General features: G+C 52.5%; 1 protein-coding gene across 6 annotated transcripts in view; it reads right to left on the bottom strand.

The window, feature by feature from the left end:
- The window catches only part of LOC118216765 (SRC kinase signaling inhibitor 1-like), a 144,765-nt gene that overhangs the window by 32,242 nt on the left and 94,032 nt on the right, over positions 1–18,491 (bottom strand). For 5 of the 6 annotated variants that reach the window (XM_035398224.1, XM_035398226.1, XM_035398225.1 and 2 more), the window contains 6 exons: positions 16,879–17,074; positions 15,307–15,599; positions 7,521–8,377; positions 7,053–7,142; positions 6,083–6,123; positions 4,042–4,205 (listed from right to left, as the gene is read on the bottom strand). In XM_035398224.1, coding sequence (XP_035254115.1) covers positions 4,042–4,205; positions 6,083–6,123; positions 7,053–7,142; positions 7,521–8,377; positions 15,307–15,599; positions 16,879–17,074 — 1,641 coding nt within the window. Of the gene's footprint in view, positions 1–4,041; positions 4,206–6,082; positions 6,124–7,052; positions 7,143–7,520; positions 8,378–15,306; positions 15,600–16,810; positions 16,846–16,878; positions 17,075–18,491 lie in introns of those variants that run through there. The other variant, XM_035398229.1, reaches the window with a different exon arrangement.

Here is an 18,491-nt window from a genome sequence, read left to right on the forward strand (position 1 = left end):
CTGTGCCCTAACATGACCCGAATGGCTCGCTCTTGTCCCAGCTTATGTTCTGAAACTAACGTCACACATCCTTTGAGGCCGATAATTGCGCTGCAGACAACCTTGGAGGGTCTTTCAGCGTTTCAGGGCTGCTCTGATTTGTGTGTCTGATTCTGTCCTTTGAAAGTCCTGCTCTGCCCTTCCTGCTTGTGTGTGTGTGAGTGTATGTGACATGTGTGTATGTACAGTGTGTGCGCGTGTGTATGTGCATGTATAATGTGTGTGTGAGCGTGTGTGTGTGACGTGTGTATGTACAGTGTGTGTGTGTGCATCCATGTGAGTGTATGTGTGAGCGTGTGTGTGTGTGCATGTATAGTGTGTGTGTGTGTGTGAGAGAGTGTGTGAGTGTGTGCATGTATAGTGTGTGTGTGTGTGTGTGTGTGAGTGTGTGCATGTATAGTGTGTGTGAGTGTGTGTGTGTGTGCATGCATATGTTTGTATATGTCCTTGCGTGCCCTTGCCAGACTCCTCAGTATATGGATGAGATTGTCCCCTGTATGTGTACAGCTGTCGTGTGTAAGCTGTTCTTTGTGCCTCTGCCAGTCAGTGTTGTACTCATTAGCGTGCGTGTGTGTGTGTGTGCGCGTGTATGTGTGTGTGTGTGTGCGTGGGTGTGTGTGTGTGTGTGTGTGCGCGTGTATGTGTGTGTGTGTGTGCGTGGGTGTGTGTGTGTGTGTGTGTGTGTGTGTGTGTAAGCGGTTCCTGGTGTCTCTGCCAGTGAGCGTTGTACTCATTAGTATGCGTGTGTGAGTGTGTGTGTGTGTATGCGTGTGAGAGTGTGTGTGTGTGTGTATGTATGTGTGTATGCGTGTGTGTGTGTGTAAGCGGCTCCTGGTGTCTCTGCCAGTGAGCGTTGTACTCATTAGTATGCGTGTGTGAGTGTGTGTGTGTGTATGCGTGTGAGAGTGTGTGTGTGTGTGTGTGTGTGTGTGTGTATGTGTGTGTGTGTGTGTGTGTATGTATGTGTGTGTAAGCGGCTCCTGGTGTCTCTGCCAGTGAGCGTTGTACTCATTAGTATGCACGCCAGGCTGCATCAGCAACACAAGACATTAAAAGACTGATCGGCCGCAGCAGACTGAACACATCCTGCTGCCTGTGTCTGCGATAAAGCCGTAATTATGGGGAGGATGTGCCGCTGCCATCGTTTGAGTAAACATCATTAATCCCATCTTCATTATTTTTATTTTTTTTAAAGGCAAAATAAGAACAGGTCAGAGGTGAACCTGAAAGCAGAGAGGATGCCACCCACTCAAACGCCGCTTTTCCACCGCATGGTACCGGCTCAACTCGACTCGATTTCTCTGGTTTTCCATCGGGCAAAAGTTGTGGATAGTACCTGGTACGTTTTTTGGTATCACCTCCGTCGAGGTTCCAAGCGAGCTGAGGCGATACCAAAAGGTGACGTGAAAACACCGCGGACCGCTGATTGGTCAGAGCAACGTGTTTCATGCGGCGTCGCTATGACGACCAGCTACATTGACGGGGGTAATATCTGCAGTGGAAAACGAAGTACCTGGTACCAAAAGCGAGTAGAGTCGAGTTGAGCTGGTACCATGCGGTGGAAAAGCGGCTAAAGACCTGGCCTGTTTCAACAGTTTTCTTCGCACCTTTCTGCTTAATCCAGGTCCGACAGGAACACGCTTTTGAAGAGGAATGGTACAGCAAAAGGTAATTTACACTTTTACATTCCTCCACTGATTTTAACACTCTGAGTCTGAATTGCGATTTCACACAGGGACGGACTCAAATAGCCCAGACTGAAAGAGTTTGTGGAGGAACTGTGCAGGCAATGTTCAAATCGCATATGTCCTGGACTTTGACATAAAACATTTTATTTTAAGCTTTCATTTTTTTTTTCTCCTTCACACAGTTCGTTGAGCTAATCTCGGTCACGCTTTCTGATGGCAGCGCATGAATTCTCACACCACTGAGTGAAGCAGACGCTCTTATCCAGAGCGACTTACACAACTTTTTACATTGCATTTGCATTTACATTGCATCTAATTATACAGCTGCATATATACTGAAGCAATGCAGGTTAGGTAGCTTGCTCAAAAGCACAACGGCAGAGTAGAACCAGTGACCTTTAGGTTACAAGACCAACTCCTTACCGATTACACTACACTGCCGCCCAGAGTGTACCAGTCCCTCTCAGTCACCTGAGGGGACACTGGGACATGCAGGCGTATCTAAAAAACGTGAACGTGCATTTTACACGAGTGCTTGACGTCGCTTTTTTCTTTTTCTTTTTATTTTTTCTGAGGGTCTGCATCTCGTTCCCAAGGCTGCGAGTTTGATTCCGTTATCGAGGCATTGCCATTCCGTGTGATGCGGGTCACCATCGACAGTCATAATCACAGGCAGACCACGGGCCAGAGGCTGGCGGAGCGCCCCAGCGTGGGGAACCCCCCACGGGCCATTAAATGCACCCGCCAGCCTGCGTTATCTGGGGCCGGGACAGACCCGCTAACCCGCTAACAGCATTACGGCAGGCTGGGGGGGTTGCTGTCCACGGGCCCTTAGTTACGGGAACCCTCCGGTCAGTATCGCGCTCCAATTTAGCTCAAGCCTTTCAAGGAATATTCCACATTGGTATGAAACGAACAGTTTGACGTTAGTACTCTGGTTTATTGATCCATTATCCTTCGAAGTTAGTTTGTTGCTTTAAAGCTTTTAATATTGGGTGAGGCTCTGAAAAGGAAAGGGAGTGAACAGTGAGCCGGACAGCAGGGTGGAACGGCGATGCCGTTAATGGTCAGCGCGTACAGCTGATGTCGCTAGTATTCCACGCCGTGCGAATAACATGAGGTAAACGCCACAAAATGACTTGTGTTACGCCAAAGTGAAATATCCCTTTTAAGGTGTGAGGTCACAAATACGTGATTGGAATGCTCTCAACCGAACATTCTAATGCTGACGATGTCACAATCACTACTGGTGACTGAAAGCGGTAGAGTTCTAGAACACTGACAGAGTTTTGGGGGGAAAAAAACATTCAAAAGAACCTGCTCTTCAAAAGGTTAAGCCAGCTGGTGGTTAAGACTACCATCTGCCACTGTTGCTCTTTTCTAAAGTGCGAGACAACATCACACCTTGTTTTATGAAGTTCTCTGGAGATGAAAGGCCGCTCTAAATCAAACTCCCCGCCCCCATGTGTGGTCACTCATGAGATGGGGCCAAGATCTCTTTGTGGTCTGGCCGATGTGACATTTCACACAGACGCTCCTTCCATGTGCAATTTTCACCATCTTAAATAGAGTTGCAGTGGTTTTTTTTTTCTGGCAGGATATTTGAGGTTGGGTGGGGGGCGGGGGGGTGGTAGGTTATCTCTGCTTAGGCTGTCAGTCTACGGGGGGAGGTCATTGTCAGGTTCCTTGTTCTTCTTTTCTCCACTCTGTTCATGTTGATCTGTTTTATCTGATGCTACGCCTGTCTGTAGGAATTATGGGGTGCTGGAGTGGGGGTAGGGGTGGGGGGGAGTGGGGTTGGTGGGTGGATCTGTCTCAGTAATGTGATACTAAGGAATACTTAAGTCTACAATGGTCCTTTCGTATGAATGAAGTTTTACCGATCAAAAACATCTAAATGTATGCACATCAAAAATGTGCACAATAAAAATTTACACACATCGTTCTCAGCGTGATGCTGATCAAGGGGCAGTAAGGACAGAACTCAAACAAAGATCAGGCCATTCAGCCCAACTAACAGAACTCAACCTGAATAATCTCTTGTAGTTCACTTTTTTAATCCCCTTTATGAATTTAAAAGCCTCAATCAAATCGCCCCAAAGTCTCCTTTTACTAAAGCTTGCAGAAATTAAGCTTCTTATGTCTTTCCTCATAGTTTTAATCATTCATATTGGAATCAGTTTGGTTGCCCTTCTTTGAACCTTTTCCAGAGCTCCTCTATATATTTTTTGTAGTACGGTCCCCAGAACTGCACACAATACCGCAAGTGTGGTCAAACAAACACACCGCCGTGCAGTCGCACGCCGAAGCTCACCTGCAGCTTGCGCAGCTGGGACAGCTGGCTGCGCAGCTCGAAGGCGTTCTGCTGCAGGTCGCGCAGGTGCAGCTGCATCTGCAGCCGCGTGTCGCTGTCGGTCTGCGTTTCTCCGCAGGGAGGGGGCGGCGGCATCAGGGCCAGGGGGGCGGAGGGAGTGAGAGCTGTCGAATCAGAGAACGGGACAGTTGTCATGGCAACCCACCACCACGCACACATTTGCTCTACATTGTGGAGGAAGGACTAAACACATGCATACTCCCACGCGCACTCACAAACACGCACACAAACACACACACGCACGCACACACACACACACACACACGCACACACACACGTACATACGCAGCACAAAAGCAGAGGTAATTTCCTGGAAAGGCACACTGTGGGCTGGCCTACTTGTCCCGGGGTTGTCTCAGACAGTAATAACCTCATTCTCCAGATCACATGGTGCAGCGGTCTGACCGGGTCTGACACCACGCTACTCACACTCCTGGACTATTCTACAACTTTCACCCCCGCGACGTGACACTGAAACTCTGCTCTTCTGCTCAGTGCTGTACTGCATATCCCTGTATTAGTAATACATAGGTCTCATCGCTCCAGTCACATGCACTACATCGGAAATAAAGGTAGAGAAAGAACACGTGAGGGACAAACAGTTGTGGGTTCAGAAAGGAAGGAATGTCCATTTGGAGAGGGATCCAGAGGGAGGGTGGAAACACGAACCCACTGGAGAGGGTTAACCACTGAGGGTTAGGGCCCCATCACTTAGCACTGTGAGTACCATCACTTAGCACTGACCAGGTTTACTGGTGAGGGATGGAGCGTCATCACTTAGCACTGACCAGGTTTACTGGTGAGGGATGGAGCGCCATCACTTAGCACTGCGAGTAGCATCACTTAGCACTGACCAGGTTTACTGGTGAGGGATGGAGCGTCATCACTTAGCACTGACCAGGTTAACTGGTGAGGGCCTGAAAGCAGGGATAATCATGCGGAGTCAAATGTGGAATATTCAAAGACACAACCGGTCACAGGGTTTGAGGGGCAGTGGCTTTGCCTGCCACGCAAATTAAGCAAAGTGGTCTGGCCTGTGTGGGAGAGGTGGAGCCGTGCACGTCTCTTCCATCTTTGGGGGAAAAAGAGCAGAGCTGCCATTTTAACTTCTCTACTGCGGTACCGCCATTACACAGGAAGAGTGAACTCACACACACACACACTTATATACACACACACACTCACACAAACACACATGCACACAAACACCTACAAACACGCACACAAACACGCATACACACACACCTACATACACGCACGCACGCACCCACACAGATACAGACAGACACGCACACACACACACACACCACACAAGTTGAGACTGCATAGAGTAGGTGCATCTGGGGACTCAAAGTGCGGATAAGATAAGACACCAATTCTCTGTCTGTCTGGCATAAGTCCAAAAAAATTTTGATGAAAAAAATAAACAAACAAACAAAAAAAACAATGAATAATAAAAAAAGGAAACTGGGGCTTTCTTAAACTCAATGTTTAAGAAACTGAACACAAAGAAAGACCATGAGCACCATCGTCCGCTATTTCCCAAGTACAAATGAAATATAAAAATAAATCTATTATGAAGCGCCCATCCTACAGTCTATGTCCGCGAGCTTTCCTGCAGCCGCCCAGCTGAAACCTGCAAAGAGCAGACTGATCAGCCAGGGAGGAGAAGCTGCCAGGCGGTCGCCCATAGCAACCGCCAAATTTGGGAACTGGAGCGAAGAAGGGTGAAAAGCAGGTCAGAGCTGGGCGGAGAAGCAAAGGGGTGCAGCCGAAAGGGGGAAAGAGAGTTTTCACACCTGTGGGACCCGCTCAGGTGAGGTTTGCCCTGGGACCCACACACCTGTGGGACCCGCCCAGGTGAGGTTTGCCCTGGGACCCACACACCTGTGGGACCCGCTCAGGTGAGGTTTGCCCTGGGACCCACACACCTGTGGGACCAGCTCAGGTGAGAAACAGAAGGGAAGGTGGAAGTACTCACTTCCTGTGGCAGAGCCATCGCTAGTGGACTCAGTCTTCTCTCTGCAAGACAAAAGGAGATGATCTCATCTACAGTGATACACACACACACGCGGGCATGCGCACACACACACTTGGTGTCAAGGGGCCTTAGTCTACATAAGAGATATTTTCAACCTCAGCGTTTATATTAAATGGGGGAAACTGTTAAAGTCTACTAATAACAAAAATAGCTGACAAACACAGAATGAAGCCTGTTTGCTGTGACGAGGTGTAATGATTTGACCGTGAGGAGATCTGGTTTGGACAGCGAGGAGAGATGGTTCTGACTTAGCGCTGACTGCGCAGACATGGTTCTATATTTTCCATTTTATATATATACAGACATGGCTATATATTTTCCATTGCCTTATTTTTTTCTGTTTTCCATTTCTTTCAATTTGCAAATGCTTTTCTGTGAAGCACTTTGGGCTGCAAACCATTGTATGAAAAGTGCTATATAAATAAAGTGATTATTATTATTAGTATTATTATGGTTTTGACTGCGCACAAGTGGTTTTGACTGCGCAGACATGGTTCTGACTGCATGCCCACATGGTTTTGACAGTGCAGACATGGTGTTGACTGTATGCACACATGGTTCTGACTGCGCAGACACAGTGTTGACCGCATGCACACATGGTTCTGACTGTGCAGACATGGTGTTGACTGTGCAGACATGGTTCTGACTGCGCAGATATGGTTGTGACTGAATGCACACATGGTTCTGACTGCGCAGACATGGTTTTGACTGCATGCACACATGGTTCTGACTGCGCACACACAGTGGTGACTGCACAGACACAGTGTTGACTGCATGCACACATGGTTGTGACTGCGCACACATGGTTCTGACTGCGCACACACAGTGGTGACTGCACAGACACAGTGTTGACTGCGCAGACGTGGTTGTGACTGCGCAGACGTGGTTGTGACTGCGCAGACGCTCTTACGTGCTGTCGCTGTCGGGGCCGCGGGTGAGCACGCTCTGCACCAGACCCGTCAGACTGGCGATCTGCTTCTCCATGGCCTCCATCCGCTCACTGAGCAACACAGAGGGGCCCGTCAATGAGTATCACCAGAGACACACACAGGAATCAGACACATTCAGACACACACACTCACGCACACAGTAATCACATACACACAGGAATCAGACACATTCAGACACAGCAGGCTGCTCATGTTTACCACTAGTGTTAAATGCGCACTCACACACAGTGTGCACTGAGAGTACATGCACTTACATATAAACACACACACGTGCACACACAAACAGAAACACACACATACACACACACACACACAGAAACACACACGCGCACACACACACGCACGCACACACACGCACACACGCAGAAACAGAAACACACACACGCGAACACACACACACACACACACACACACACACACACACTCACCGCGTCTCCGTCTCGTTGCCGGGCAGCGGGGAGCCGTACCCGGTCCCCCTCGGCCCCTCCCCCACGCCCCCGCCCCCGCCGAGCGGGTCGGACCCGGAGCCGGGGCGGGACTTGGGGCTCTCCACGAAGACGGAGGAGGCGGAGTCCTTGCGGAAGGTCTGGCGGACGGGCGAGGCGCGGCTGGGCGGGCCCGAGTACGCGTCCCGGTCGCGCAGCTGCATGTCCGGGATCTTCTGCGGCGAGGAGGGCGGCAGGCGGAAGCCCATGCCCAGCGTGGAGGCGTAGGAGTCCGCGTAGAGCGGCCCGCCGGGCTTGTACAGCGCCTCCTCCAGCTCCCCCTGCAGGGCGGCCGCGGAGTAGGTGCTGAGCGAGCGGACGGAGCCGCGGCGGTACAGGCCGCCGGACACGGGGAAGCCGAAGGGGTCGCCGATGGCGGCCAGCGACTGCGTGGAGGCGATGCTGAGCCGGCCCTCGTGCACCAGGCCGTAGGGGTCGGCGTACAGGCCCTCGTTCTTCAGCACCACCATGTTCTTCCCCGACACCTCCTCGTCCGGCTTCACGTCGCGCCGCTCCAGGATGGCGCTGGGCGACGGGGAGAGGCCGCCGCCGCCGCCGCCGCCGCCGCCGCCCGCCGGGTGGCCCGCCTGCGGGTGGTGCGGGTGGGGCTGGTGCGGGTGGTGCGGGTGGTGGGGCTGCTGGCCCGGGTGGCCCCCGGGCCCGGAGAAGGAGGGGGGGCGCCCCCCGCCGTAGGACAGGCGGGAGCGGGACGGCGAGCCGGAGGGGGGCGAGGCCGAGGAGGGCAGGCTGTTGAGGCGGCGGGTGGGGGAGGAGTCGCGGGACGAGTACACCATCTCCCTCTGGAACGGCAGAGCAGAGCGCGGCTAACGCAGCGAACGGCATCCCGCACACCGCCAACATAACTGACACAGAAGCGCTATCATCTAACTGACACAGAAACGCTATCATCTAACTGACACAGAAACGTTATCATCTAACTGACACAGAAGCGCTATCATCTAACTGACACAGAAACACTATCATCTAACTGACACAGAAACGCTATCATCTAACTGACACAAAAACGTTAACATAACTAACTGACACAAAAAAAACGTTATCATCTAACTGACACAAATAACGTTAACACACCTAACTGACACAGAAACGTTATCATCTAACTGACACAAAAACGTTAACATAACTGACACAAAAAAAACGTTATCATCTAACTGACACAAATAACGTTAACACACCTAACTGACACAGAAACGCTATCATCTAACTGACACAGAAACGTTAACATAATTAACTGACACAAAAAACGTTAACACATCTAACTGACACAGAAACGTTATCATCTAACTGACACAAAAACGTTAACATAACTCGCTGACACAAAAAATGTTAACACACCGAATTGACATAAAAACGTTAACACATCTAACTGACACAAAAACGTTATCATCTAACTGACACAGAAACGGTATCATCTAACTGACACAGAAACGTTAACATAATTAACTGACACAAAAAACGTTAACACATCTAACTGACACAGAAACGTTATCATCTAACTGACACAAAAATGTTATCATCTAACTGACACAGAAACGTTATCATCTAACTGACACAGAAACGCTATCATCTAACTGACACAGAAACGTTAACATACCTAACTAACACAAAAATTGTTAACATATCTAACGTGGCATATTTAGTTGCTGTACATGGGGGGGGGGGGGATTCACTGCTGTAAGGAGAAAAGAAAAATGGAATCCATGATTGAATCCAGATGATCTGATTATTGGCCGATTAAGTTATCAAGGATGTCAGGAATTATTTGAGCCCAACAGCAGCGGTGACAGAAGGGTAGGAGGGGTTACCATGGCAACCAGCCACCCGGGCAGGAGCAGGAGGAATGGGGGGGGGGGAGCGCGGGGGGGGGGGGATGCTTCGTCCCTGATGACATTGAGGCGACCTGAACTCACATCACAGCTACACACATGCATCACGGCAACACGCCGCACACCACGGCAACACGCCGCACACCACGGCAACACGCCGCGCGCCACTCGCCACGGCAACACGCCGCACGCCACGGCAATACGCCGCGCGCCACGGCAACACGCCGCGCGCCACGGCAACACGCCGCGCGCCACGGCAACACGCCGCGCGCCACGGCAACACGCCAAACACCATGGCAACACGCCGCACACCATGGCAACACGCCACTTGCCACGGCAACACGCCGCACACCACGACAGGGCAGAGAGAAGGGCTGCGAGACGCCCGGTTTAGGGCCAGAACATCCGCTTCTCAGGACACTCGCACAGCTCCGGACTGCGGTCCCGGCCTGAGAATATAAATGTCCGGCCTGAATAATTGATTGAAATTTGACCGCCAGTTCTCTTCAGTCACCACCATTATGCTTTTTTCGTCCTCACCCCCCCTCCCTAACCCCCCAAGCCTTAATCGGTTCAGACAGCCCCCCCCCCCGCGTGTATGGAGTCCCATTCAGATGCATTCTAAATCTGGAAACCCCAGCACAGAGAGAGCCAGTGCAGCAGCAGCAGCAGCTACAGCGCACGGCCATCGCTGCCTTCTCTCCTCTGTCTGTGGGGAAGAGAGAGCCAGGCTGCAGCACGGCCAGCAGACTCCAACCTTCACTAGTGCATCCTTTAATCTCCCTCGCTCCATCTCTCTCTGTTACTCTCTCTCCTTCTCTCCCTCCCCCTCTCTCTCTCTCTCCTCCCTTCTTCCCTCACTCTCTCCCGCCCTCTCTCTCTCTCGTTCTCTCTGCACCTGAGGGCTCATTCCTGGTCTCTCTGGCTCCGTCGCTCATCGGAAAGCAAACGAGCGGCCGCTCTCATCCCCTGCTTTTCCTCTCCTCCTCTCTTCCCCCTTCCTCCAATTCCACCCTTTCGCCCCTTCTTCAATCCTTCGCTTCTCCCATCTCCATCCCCATCCCCCAATTCCAAAACCCCCATCCTCTACCACGTCCACGTCTCCATGCTTCCTCCGCTCGTTCTTCCTCCACCCCTCCTCCCTCCATCCCTCCGTCCTCTCCTTCCCCCTCGTCCCGCGGGCAGGCCCCCCTCCCCCTCCCCATCCCCCTCCCCATCCCCCTCCCTCTCCCCCTCCCCCTCCCCCCTGGTTTACAGCCTCTAATCGCATAATCATAGTGTTTATTACTGCACTGCTGGGGCAGGGCCAAACCCCAGAGGCCTGTACCTCGCACCCATAAAAGACTCAAGGCAATCCTGGAGCTCAATAAACAGCCCCAGAGACCTGTGGGGGCAGCGGAGGAGGGGGGGGGGACGGCAGTTTGCCCTTGGAAACACACAGCCAATCAGAGCCCACACACTCAGCCAGAGGGGGGGGGGGGGGAGCTTAAGCTCACTGGCTACAGGAGAGCGACTGACGAGGGAGGGAGCGAATAGCAGAGCGCTGTGGGGGGGGGGGGGAGGAGGGGGCGGGGCCACGGTTTAACAGGCTTCTGAGTGACAGGCTGAATGCCAAGGAGATCATTTGCATGAGGCTCACCTACAGAGCCCCCCCCCCCAATCCCCCCCAATCCCCCCCCCCCCAGCAGCCCACCCCGAACACAGCCGTGCTGAAGCACAACCCGCCCGTACCCCCTGCGCTGCCCCTGAGAGGAACGGACAGCACTAAACTTTCATGGGTTTTTATTTATTTTATTTTTCTTCAAAGGCCCGAGATCCACCGGTGCTGGAACTCTGGGAAATGAATCTTTCCTTCAGGTGTTTTTTTTTCTTTTCTCTTTTTTTCTTAGAGCTCAGAGGCTCATACCTGTGCTTGGAAGAGGTTCCTTTTATATTTATTCCAGCTCGTGCTGCCATCTTTACTCATTCGGGAACACGGGCCCGACCCGGGAATAAACCGGAATAAACCGGAATAAACCGGAGTGACTCCAGCGGCCTGCACAGAAAGCGCTCCCTCAGCGCTCCAGCACCGACGGTCCCGCTCCCATCGTTTCACAACGATAAAAAAAGAACACGTACACCGATGGCTCTCAGGCACATCCGCAGATAGCTGCATAGACCCGGCCGACTCCAGCAGGTCCCTCTCTCACACTGAAAATGGCACCTTCATTTTTACACATTTATAGAAAGCACGTCTGCTTTTAGAAAGCACGTCTGCTTTCAGTAGCTCAGCGTTCCCAAAATGCATAGCACAATACGGAGGTCAGAAGTAGTGAACCGTATTGTTCTGATATAGAGTGATCGATTAAAGCCTTTTTTGCGTGAGGCGGAGGGTAAAATCACAGAGCATCACCCCCGTTGCGCCGTGCCCATTTTCGCAACGGTGGAGGTCAGCGAGCCGAATACAGAAACGCAGCGGTCAGCACCGATCTCGCAGGGTTACCAAACGCAGCATCGCCTTCGGCGAAAGCGCTCCCACGGGCCACGCGGCTTCCCCCCCCCCCCCCCCCCCCCCTCCTCCTCCTCCTCCTCTGAGGAAAACACTAAAGAGGAGAGGACGCTATAAATATGGAGGAGTCACTGCCCCGGGCACTCTAACCCGAACCAGCCAAACGAGCCCAAAATAGCACCATCCATCTTCCGGGACAGCACAAAAGACTGTGTAAGATTCGGCAGATCTGTGAGCTGCCCCCCCCCTCCCCCTCCCACTCCCCCTCCCACTCCCACACTGTAGTATGGGCGCAGGAGACCCAGCAAGGATTTCGGCCATTTTGACAATCACCACAATGCAATTAGCGCTCTGCGATCAGGGTAATTCAACGCCGGGGAGGCGTGCGAAACCCTGGACGTCGCCGCTTGAAGAGCCGGGCTCTGTCCGTACCGCGTAACGAGGGCAGATGAGGCGTCTTTGGGCAACGCCGCGGACGAGGAACCACTCCACGCGACGTTCGCTCGAGGCTCACCGAGGGAAATCAAGCTCCGAAAAAAAAAGAAAGAAAAAAAAGCCCACGACTTGTAAACGAGGAAGCGAAAGCAATCAAGACGGCAGAGAAGGCGATCTATGAGATCCAATTTAATTACAGCGCATAATGGTCCAAGCCTGAGATGAATGCTATGGGGGGGGGGGGGGGGGTGGGGGGGGACGGTTTCACCACTGAAAAAAATAAAAATGGAACCTGATCCTTGCAGACCGAACCACCGTTTTACATCAAGAAATTATTCGGCCCAATTTGACCCACGAGCGGAAAAGCACATCAGCAGGTCTAATAACTATAGAATACCACCTAAACCTTCCTCTGCACAATCACTGGACAGAAGTGAATGTTTAAGTCTTAGCAGGAAGTAATACTCAAGAATTGTTCCACGTTGACATTGCAAAGAAGTGGAACAGCATTGCAAGTTGCTGAGAACTCTCTGACCCTCTTCACATCTTACCAATCTATAAGCCAGAAGGCCCAGCCTGGAATAAAGAAAAGCTTTCAGTGTGCAGGCTTGTCTTTAATTCTGGATTAAATCAGATTGGGTCCTGCACCTTCCCAGCACGGTTTTGTCCAGATGTGCCGTGTCACCACCTGTCGCTGGGAAGGCCGGACTGCCAGGCCAGCTAGCCGAGCACAGATGCACACCTGAGCCGCCTCCCTCGATCTCAGACGGCGAATCGCGTGCAGCCGTTTGGCCGCCGAAGCGTTCGGAGAGCCGGAGGACGCGACTCGAGAATAATTAATTATTATATTATCAGAATAATATAATAATTAATTATTATATTAATAATTAACAGAGTTTCCGCTCTAAATAAACAAACTGCGGCAGGAATCCGTCTCCATTAATGATCCGAAAAAGGAAGGGAGGCGACTGCGAGCTCGTCCAAAATCATCTGGAGACCTGCAGCGTATTCTTAAAGACGGGAGCAGTTTGTTCATCAGAACAACTGTCACTTATCGTAAAATCTAAACAGCACCTGAAGGCTGTTTCAGGATCGACTAATCAATGTTAATCCTTTTTTAATACACTATCTATTTCTGCACGTGCTGTTGAATTTTGAATTTTCGGTCTCGTTTTACATTTCTCCGTTTAATTTCCATGTTTATTCTTAGGTTCAAAACAAATTCCTTAATTAATTAATTTGCTCGTTCATTCTTTCACTCGCACATTCCAAATCGGTTTGAAAATCAGAAACTGAATCACCACTGCATCTGCTGTTTGTCGACTGCCGAAGAAACAAGTTCGACACGGGCTTATTTATTTTACCCTGGGTTATGGAGACGGGGCCAAAAAAAAAATATGCTGCATGGCCTTTCCAGCATTTATTTTATGGAGGGGAAGTTGGACCAGACTACCCTGGCTCAGCTTCAACCGCGAGAAATGCTAATTGGTCCGCGAGGATGCGCCGAGAGGGCCAGTCTGGGGCCTTCGGTTCGCCGTACGGAGAGTTCTAAAGAGTTCTTGTCACAACTTGACGAGCCCCCCCCCCGGTCGATCTCTGAATATTCATGAGCGGGCGGACCTGGAAACATACGCGCCGTCTCTGAACGACGAGGCTGCTACAGCATTTCCACAGCCGTCGACTACAACCGGCGCGCCAAACATGCAACCGAATGTTCGCAAGTAGCTGCCTTTCAGACCCGGGTCAAATACGCATTTTGTTTTATATTCAAATACTTTTCTGTGCTCTATCGATCTTGCCTGATGTAATTGAGCCTGCCAAAATGACCAGAAGGCGGGGCTTGCACCTTTTGAGAGTATTTCATTGGTTCCAATGCACCAGACAAGATCAGTAAAGCGTAGAGAAAAGTATTTGAATCCAAAACAAATACCGTATTTGACCAAGGTCTGCTGCCTTTAGCCTCACAGCAAGAAGTCCCCCCACCTGGGCCTTCCTATGTGGGGTTTGCATGCCCCCCCCCCCCCCCCCCCCCGTGTCCACGAGGGTTTCCTCCGGGTACTCCGGTTTCCTCCCCACAGACTCTAAATTGGCCACAGGTATGAGCGTGTGAGGGAATGGTGTCGGTGCTCTGCGATAGGTCAGCGGCCTGTCCAGGGCGTGTTGCCGCCCCTCGCCCGATGCACCACAATGCATGCTGGGATAGGCTCCAGCACCTCCCGCGACCCCGCTCAGGGTCGGGTGCAGATAATGGATTAATGGATGGATGGCTTCAGGGGAAACTCTAAGAGAGTCTGAAGTAAAGCAGAGTGCTCAGCAGGCTGTTACTCCTGATAGACTCGGATTCATTAACGCCCAGACTCATTAACGTCACTGACGTTAACTCTGACTAAGTTCTGCAAAGAGCAAACTGTTTGTGAACTGATCCGCCCGCTGGCAGAAACGCTCTATGCGTTTAGGGCCACAACCATTCCTGGGTCATGAAATTCAGGTTTAAATTACGTTAAAAAAAAAATTTTTTTTTTAGAAAAACATTTAAATTGTGCAGCATTCACAGTGCAAATAGTTTTTTTGATGCCAGCTCCCCAGGCTGTGATCGCCAGCATTTCCCCCCACCCCTCCACCCCTCAACCCCCCCCCCCCCCCCCCCCCGGCCACCCAGTCCGTGACTGCCTCTGTCACACACTCACTCTCTCTCTCTCTCACACTCTCTCTCTCTCTCACACACACACACACACACCCCCACACTCTCACACACACACACACACACACACACCCAGACCGCAATCGTTTCACCCCAGTTCTTTCCTGTTCAGGGCCACCCAAGACCCTACAGCTGAGCTCTGCTTGTGAAGAAGATAACAGAGACCTGTTTGCAAGCTAAGCTAAGCTAAGCACAGCACCCGTGGCTGACCGGCACACGAGCCAATCGGAGAGAACATGCGGTGTCACGTGACCTCACCCTCAGGTCGCCGTTGGCCAGGTGGGCGGCGGGGTAGGAGGCGTAGATGGGCTCCTTGCGGTAGATCTTGATGATGCTGCGGTCCTGGATGTCGCGCACGTCCTCCAGCTCGTAGAAGACGTTGCGCGCCTCGTCCTTGATGAGGATGGCGGTGTTGGGCGACTTGAGCATGCCCATGGTGAGCTTCTGCGGGAACATGTGCACGATGAGCGCGTGCAGCGTGTCCAGGCTGCTCAGCTCGTGCGTGATGTGCACCCGCCGCGTCTCGTCCCCGAACTGCAGGAAGAGCACGCCTGGGGGGGGCGGGGGGGGGGGGGGGGGAGGGGGGAGAGAGGGGGAGACAGGGGGAGGGGGGGAGAGAGAGGGAGAAGGAGAGGTAGAGAGAGTGGGACAAAGAAAACAGGGAGAGGGACAATGAGTCACACAGCCCAAAGCACAGAGATAAGTAGTGTGTATGTACACACACACACACACACACACAAACACACACACACACATACACACAGCTCTACACTACTGCACTCTTACTGTATACATCCATCACAGTCCTCCTGGTTTTATAGTGGTCTTTACAGGGCTGACAGAGCTCTCTCATTCGCGCCCAGCAGTGTTACAGACGGCAGTGGGGTTTATGTGTCTGTCCGTACCTGCCGTAAAAAACCCCGGCAGCACTGCTTGCGCCTGCTCTTTAGACCCGCCAAACAGCCGCGGCGGGATTTCTGGGAGTTAATCACGCAAAACCCTGTTTTTTATGGGCGGGGGGGGGGGGTCCCATGCAAAACAAAGTCACGTACCGTATGGAACACATCCAAATTACTCGCTGGGCGCGGGACAAGATGCAGCAAGAAGGGGGGGGGGGGATATGAATTTCACTTGTCTTTTTTTGTGATAAATTTTTTATTTGCACGTGAGGACCCTCAGGCACCAGAACGCCGTCCAAATCTGCGTGCCGGTTAAATTTCCCACGTTGCCCTGAAACACCAGAATTCTGGCTTTTTTTCGTGTGATGCGTTTGGAAAGCATTTCGTTTCACACAGAGCTGAGGCCGTGTCAGGCACCTGAGGCACAGGCCCTCGGGGGGCTCACAGGCAACCAGACAGCCGGCGAGAGACAGGCCCGGCCGAACGGCCTGTTCCTGCCAGCTTCCTGCGTTCTTCTCTCCTTCCTCTGACGGGCGGGACGGTTTGGGGTAAGGTGGGTGGGGGGCGGGGGGGGCTCACCTGGGGAGCGCAGCTTGGTCTGGCTGGCGGAGCGGGACAGGGGGTGGGCTGGGGGGAGGGGTTTGGGTCTCACATGGGGAGCGCAGCTTGGTCTGGCTGGCGGAGCGGGACGGGGGGTTTGGGGAGGGGTTTGGGGCTCACCTGGGGAGCGCAGCTTGGTCTGGCTGGCGGAGCGGGACAGGGGGTGGGGGGAGGGGGGTGTGGTTTGGGGCTCACCTGGGGAGCGCAGCTTGGTCTGGCTGGCGGAGCGGGACAGGGGGTGGGGTGTGTGGTTTGGGGCTCACCTGGGGAGCGCAGCTTGGTCTGGCTGGCCGAGCGGGACAGGGGGTGGGGTGTGTGGTTTGGGGCTCACCTGGGGAGCGCAGCTTGGTCTGGCTGGCCGAGCGGGACAGGGGCAGGCTCTGCCGGAAGCGGTTCATTCGGTTGAACCCCAGAGGGACGTCTGCCTCCGACATGGTCTCCAGCGACTCGGCCGAGGCGAAGGACAGCTTGGCGGCCTGGTCAGCCAGGCCCGACTGCGTGGACTGGGAGTGCCGGGGGCTACGCGTCTGAGGGGGGGGAGAGAGAGACATTTTTAAAAATAAATTTTATTGAAAAAAAATTTAAACTGAAATTGAATTGACAGAAAGAGAGAGGGAGAGACAGAGGGGGGATGGGGAGAGGGAGAGAGGAGAGGGGGGGAGAGAGTGAGGAAAAAATGAAACTTGAAATTGAATTGACAGAGAGAGCGATTGAGGGAGATACAGAGAGAGAAGGGGGAGGAGGGAGAGAGAGAGGGGGGAAGGGAGAGAAAGTCACTCAGAGAGAGAACTGATGAGAGAGTAGATTTTTTTGTTATTACTGTTGTTCTTTGTAACTCTTGCTTTGGCAACACAGTGCATGTCATGCCAATAAAGCACCTTGAAATTGAAAAATTGAAAATTGAAAGAGAGAGAGTCAGAGGGGGGAGAAGGGGGAGAGAGAGCATGAGGATAAGAGACAGTGAGTCAGAGGGGGATAGAGAGAGAGAGAGAGAGAGACAAAGTGAGAGACAGCGAGAGAAACTCAGGCAGATAGACAGAGAGTGAGAAAGAGACAGAGTGAGACAGGGAGAACAAGAGAGAGAGGTATAGACGGAAAGAGAGCAAGAGAAAAAGTGTGTGAGAGAGAGGAGATAAAGGAGGAAAAAAGATTCATTCAATCGTACTGAAAAACTGTAGGGAGAGAGAAAGAGAGGGAGAGAGAGAGAGAGAGACAAACAGTCCACTCTTCCAAGATCCTATGATGTCACTACGCAAGCACAAATCCCACAGAGGAACCATCCCACACGGCATTCAGGGGAAAGAGATCATCACACTGCCGCAGGGGAGGGGCGGGGGGGGGGGGGGGGGGGGGTACACAAAACAAAAAGCATCTTGACAGAGCTGCATAGAGCTCCATTAGATTAGCACGGATACACCGGGCTGTGACCACTCCTGAGCGGGCAGCGGAGGCGGTAGGGGGGTGTGGCTCTACCTGAGGGGGCAAGTACAGCGGGTGTAGCTCGGGCTAGGTAGCCGTTAGCTCAGGGAGGTTTCGGTAAAGCTAAGGCCTAGTAGCAGGTTACCGTGACAACACTGGCGATGGAAGCCTCAGGTGCGAGATAACGGTGTTAACCACAGCCGAGGGAGATTTCGCGATTTCGCCTTCGGCTGGCCGGTAACGCGCTCGTCTTTGGCGCCTCTGGGGCGAGTGAGAGGCGCGGGTTCAAATCTCAGCTCGGGTGAGCGCTTCTCACTCACAGCACACGCAGCAAAGGCTGAGGCGCTATGACGGCAAAAATCCCCGAAAACTTCCAAACCAACCGATTCTTTTTTTATTATTTTTTTTTTTTTAAATATAGGATTCTCAGGGTGGACGTCCAACATGCTGAGAGGACGGGACGGACAGGCAGCTGGCAGCGGAGCCCGGGACCGTCCCCCCAGAGATCGCTTTGGCCGCCAGGCA

The sequence above is a fragment of the Anguilla anguilla genome, chromosome 17 (assembly GCF_013347855.1).
Source record: "Anguilla anguilla isolate fAngAng1 chromosome 17, fAngAng1.pri, whole genome shotgun sequence".
Classification (NCBI taxonomy): domain Eukaryota; kingdom Metazoa; phylum Chordata; class Actinopteri; order Anguilliformes; family Anguillidae; genus Anguilla; species Anguilla anguilla.